General features: G+C 39.6%; 1 protein-coding gene across 3 annotated transcripts in view; it reads left to right on the top strand.

Annotated features, from left to right (window-relative positions):
- Nucleotides 1-359: 359 nt before the first annotated feature.
- usp54b (ubiquitin specific peptidase 54b) overlaps nt 360-5,455 on the top strand; it is a 119,583-nt gene continuing 114,487 nt past the window's right edge. For all 3 annotated transcript variants that reach the window (XM_056469125.1, XM_056469124.1, XM_056469123.1), the window contains exon 1: nt 360-745. In XM_056469125.1, the coding sequence (XP_056325100.1) occupies nt 593-745 (153 nt within the window). In that variant the 5' untranslated portion in view covers nt 360-592. The remainder of the gene's footprint in view (nt 746-5,455) is intronic.

Raw genomic sequence — 5,455 nt, 5'->3', positions numbered from 1 at the left:
CTGAGCAATCGTGCTGCCCTTAAACTAGATTTTTTTATATATACCTTTGAAAAATAAAAGTTTTTGAAAGTAAATGTATTTATGTTATATTTTTGGTTTGTTACAGACTACCTGGGCAAAGAAAGCTCCAAAGTGAAGCTCTATATTCGACAGACGGAAAGTGGACACATCAGCATGAAGGACAGAACTACAGCCATAAACATACAGTAAACACTCCAACAGTCACACAGCTGCTTTCAACCCGGCCAGTCATTCCGTATCACCACACTTTACCATCTCACATGCAAAAGTGTGCCATTTAGCAGCAACAAACAGACATCAGAACACAGAAAACATAAGTATTACAGCCTCACCTTTCAATATCCTTCATATCTGCACACCAAACACCCGGCTCTGACCCACGCACTCCTCTCTCATGGGAGTAACATAGAGACACTCTCCGCTTGCATTGACTCATACAGCCACACAACACACACACAGTCGGTGGTCTGCAGCGTTCAGGATGTCCTCTTCCTCCTCCAGCATGATTAGCTGGGGAAGGACGAGGCTCTTATGCTGATTGGAGGGGGGCAGAGGAGCCGGATCTGGACCCATGTCGTGGAAGAGGAACTACTTTGCGTCAGGCAGCGGCGGCGGCGGCCTGCAGGGGATGTTCACCCCACGCAACATGACCTCCATCGCTCCCAGCAAAGGCCTGAGCAATGAGCCAGGCCAGAACAGCTGCTTTCTGAACAGCGCGCTACAGGTAAGCGGGAAAATTGTCTTTATATGTGTTATTGCGGATTGGTGTGGGATGCTGTGTTCAGTGGATGCCGTGCAAACAAGGGTTTAGATTTTGTGTTTTTGAATGGTAAGCAAAACTGAGGGCTTGTAAGATTAATATGAACTGCAACGCTATAATAATAACATTATGTATTTGTGTGGTCAGGGAAAAGCTGGGTTTTTAAAAGTTTGATTTTTATCTCACAGAGTTTAAAGAGCTTGAAAATAAAGTGTGAAAAAAGTGTTTAAAAATACAATCATTGAAAAATGAAGTGATTCTAATGTGCTGATTTGTTGCTAAGGAAACAGCAATGTTGAAAATGGTTGCTAATTTATATTATATTATATTATATTATATTATATTATATTATATTATATTATATTATATTATATTATATTATATTATATTATATTATATTATATTATATTACATATGTCATTTGTCCTTTCTGGAGTAATATTAGATATTGTTAATTTCTTTTACAAGCAGATGTAAGTATTGGACTCTCACTGGCCACTTTATTAGGTACACATTATCAGTACCAGGTTGGAGCCCATTTTGCCTTCAGAACTGCCCTAATTCTTTGTGGCATAGATTCTACAAGGTACTGGAAATATTCATCAGAGATTTTGGTCCATTTTGACATGATAGCATCACACAGTTGCTGTAGATTTGTTGGCTGCACATCTATGATGCGTATCTCCTGTTCCACCACATCCCAAAGGTGCTCTATTGGATTGAGTCTGGCGACTGTGGAGGCCGTTTGAGTAGAGTGAACTCATTGTCATGTACAAGTAACCTGTCTGAGATGATTTGCGTTTTATGACATGGTGTGTTATCCTGCTGGAAGTAGCCATCAGAAGATGGGTACACTGTGGTCATAAAGCAATGGACATGGTCAGCAACACGCTCAATTGGTACTAATGGGCCCACAGTGTGCCAAGAAAATATGCCCCACACCATTACACCCACCACCATCAGCCTGAAGCATTGATACAAGGCAGGATGGATCCATGTTTTTATGTTGTTAATGCCAAATTCTGACCCTACCATCTTCTGTTGTCCAGTTGTGGTGAGTCTGTGCGAATTCTTAGCTGACAGGAGTGGCACCCGGTGTGGTCTTCTGCTACTGTAGGCCACCCACGTCAAGGTCCAACATGTTGTGCATTCATAAATGCTCTTGTGCAAACCTCGGTTGTAATGAGTGGTTACTTGAATTACTGTTGCCTTTCTATCAGTTCAAACCAGTCTGGTCATTCTTCTCTGACCTCTGGCATCAACAGAGGATATTTTTTTCTTTTTCTGACTGTTTTCTGTAAGCCCTAAAGATGGCTGTGCATGAAAATCCCTGTAAATCAGCATTTCTCAAATACTCAGACCAGCCCGTCTGGCACCAACAACCATACCACGTTCAGAGTCCTTTAAATCATCTTTCTTCTCCATTCTGATGCTCGGTTTGAACTGCAGCAGATCGTCTTGACTATATTTACATGCCTAAATGCATTGAGTTGCTGTCATGTGATTGGCTGATTAGAAATTTCCGTTAACTAGCAGTTAGACAGGTGTACCTAATAAAGTGGCCGGTGAGTGTGCGTGTGTGTGTGTGTGTGTGTGTGTGTGTGTGTGCATTATGCAGCTAATATGCAACTGCTAATTATTTTAGTAATACTTTAGAATAATAGTCCATTAGTTATTGTATTTACTAACATCTAAGTATTAGTAATCTTGTAAAGCATTTATCAATCTTAGTTCAACATTAACTAATGCATTATTAAAATCCAAAGTTATGCTTGTTAACATTAGTTAATGCAAAGTGAGTTTACATGAACTAACATAAACGTTAGCAAAGATGAATAAATAAAGCAATAAATTTATTACTAATTGTTTGTTGATGTTAGTAACAGGGTTCCCGCGAGTCCTTAAAATGTCTTAAATTTAAACCCTTGAAATTAAGGTCTTAAATTGTCTTAAATTTAGTGTAAAATGGCTGTGAGGTATTATGTTTTTAGCCGGTGTCCTTAATGACGATAGGGAAGCACAGACACCCAAAAGGCAGGTACTGTGGGTTATCCATACTGTGACGATACACAATTTATTTAAATCTAACGAGGACATTAAATTGAGTAGCCTATTCCAAATAAATAATGACATTTTGGGGTCTTAAATTAAATTTGCTGAGGTCTTAAAAAGGTCTTAAAAAGCATTAAATTTTACTTTTAAAATGGTGCAAGAACCCTGAGTAAATACAATAATTTATGGACCATTATTTTAAATGTACCATATACCAGTGTTATTATTTTTATTATTATTACTATTATTGGGAGAAATTGATTAGTATGATAGTACATTTGATTTATATTTGAAAATTCACAATTTGTCTATAAACAAAAGATTTTAATGCCTCACCGTGTAGACAGTATGATGTAACTACACTGTCAAGATATATACTGTTCATGGCCTGTAAACCTTTTACATAACAATTCACTCAGATTTGCTGGTAGGGCCCAAACGTTTCTTCAGGATTTTCTTTGTGTGAACAGCACAGAAAAAAAAACATGGTTGCTCATGGAGAAGTTGCTGTGGAGCTGAAGAGTTTTTATCATGCTGGGATTGCTGTTGAGTTCATCCAGAGTGTTATGGATCTTAGTGTGTTTCTCTCTCTCTCTCTCTCTCTCTCTCTCTCTCTCTCTCTCCTCTCTCCTCTCTCCTCTCTCCTCTCTCTCTCTCTCTCTCTCTCTCGTTCTGTCATTTTTAATGCTGCTGTATCTGATGTCACTGTTGCTCTTTTCTGGTCCCAGTTTAGCAGAGCTTTATCTGGGTCTTGCTTGTAGGCTGTCCTCACTTACACCAATGTGTCTGGCCAAACAGTCTGTCGGCTCATAAATTAAACATCCTTCTCCGTTACCTACACCCAACATAGCCTTGAGTGTGCTTCTCTAAAAGCAATCTGACTGCTTTCTTTTGAGATGTTCAAGTTGCTTATTTGCATAATAAACTACAACAGATCTTTATTTATTTTTAAAGCTTGTTACGTAGTTCAAGGCTACATTTATATGCTGAAAGGGAAAGTTTTCTGATTTTAAATAAATTTAATTAGATTTATTTTTTAGTAAGTTAATTTTGAAATTGCGGCACAAGGTCTCAGTGGTTAGCACTGCCAATTGTCACAGCACTGTCACATCAAGAAGATCGCTGGTCTGAGTCCCGGCTGGGGCAGTTTGCCATATGTATGTGGAGTTTGCATATTCTCCCCCCTTGTTTACGTGGGTTTCCTCTGGGTGCTCCCCCAGTAAGTAAGTTGGATGAACTAAATTGGCCGTAGTTGTATAAGTGGTGTGTTCAAATGAGAGAGTGAATGGGTGTTTCCCAGTTCTGGTTTGCGGCTTGTAGGGCATTTTCTGTGAAAAACCATATGGTGGATAAGTTGGTGGTTCATTCCACTGTGGCGATTCCAATTAATTCTTTCTGAAATTATTCAAAATATTTTTAATATGCTGATTTACAAAAAATGTCAATTTTTTAGTTAGGGCACCCTACCCCTTAATAGGTAGTGTTACCTTCATTGGCTGAAATAACTGCAGGGGAGTCGTTTCTTTTAGCCATCTACCAGTCTTTGACATCGGTCTGAGTAAAGTGTAGCCCATTCTTCAATGCAGAATTCTTTTAGCTGTGAGATGTTTGAGAGGTTTCTTGCATGTACAGCTGTTTCAAGCCCACAGCGGCTCAGTGGTATTAAGATTTGGGCTTTGACTTAGCCATTCCAGGTCTCTCCATTTCTTAGTTTTCTGCCAGTCCTTGGTTGATTTACTGGTATGTTTTGGGTCATTGTTGTGTTGCATGGTCCAGTTTTGTTTCAGCTTCAATTTTCAGACAGATGGTCTCACATGTTCCTCAAGCACCCTCTCTTACACCGAAGAATTCATGGTAGATTCTATGATGGTGAGCTGACCAGGTCTTGCTGCTGCAAAGCAACCCCAAACCATGACACTTCCACCTCTGTGCTTCACAGTTGGTATGAGATTCTTTTCCTGGAATGGCTGTCTTTGGTTTGCGCCAAACATGTTGTCTGTTGCTGGTGTCCAGATAATTATGTTTTAGACTCATCTATCCAAAGAACATTATTCCAGACCATAAGTCCTGGTCTTTGTGAATATTCTCTCTGGCAAACTTCAGTCTGGCCTTGAATGTTTTCTTAGAAAGCAAAGGTTTCCTCCTTGCCACACCTCAAATGCAAGTTAAACTTGTGCAGTCTCTTTCTGATTGTTTGAGGCATGCACTTTCACATCAACAGTTGCCTGCTTTAGGTCCCGTGAAGACATTCTAGGGTTTTTGGAGACCTTCTTTTAGCATATTGCGGTCTGCTCTCAGAGTAAACTGGCTGGGACGGACCAGACTTGGGCATGTTGGCAGTTGTTCTGAAAGGCCTCCCCTTGTAGAATATTTTTTCAGACAGTGGAATTGCTCATTTCAAAATCTTTTGAGATTTAATTAAACCCTATACCAAACTCGTAGGCTGCTACAATTTGATTTCTGAAGACCTCAGACATCTCTTTTGCTCTCACCATGGTGCTCATTCTCACTTCAACAGTCGGGAGCACACCAAAATAAATTTCAGAGGTTTAGAAAGGGCAAGCCTCATTCCAAATGATGAGTGATGATTTACTGATAACATGCACCTGTTGTGGTACACCT

The sequence above is a fragment of the Danio aesculapii genome, chromosome 12 (genome assembly GCF_903798145.1).
Source record: "Danio aesculapii chromosome 12, fDanAes4.1, whole genome shotgun sequence".
Classification (NCBI taxonomy): domain Eukaryota; kingdom Metazoa; phylum Chordata; class Actinopteri; order Cypriniformes; family Danionidae; genus Danio; species Danio aesculapii.
Note: the sequence above shows the minus strand (reverse complement) of the source record. Positions and strands in the feature narration are given on the sequence as shown.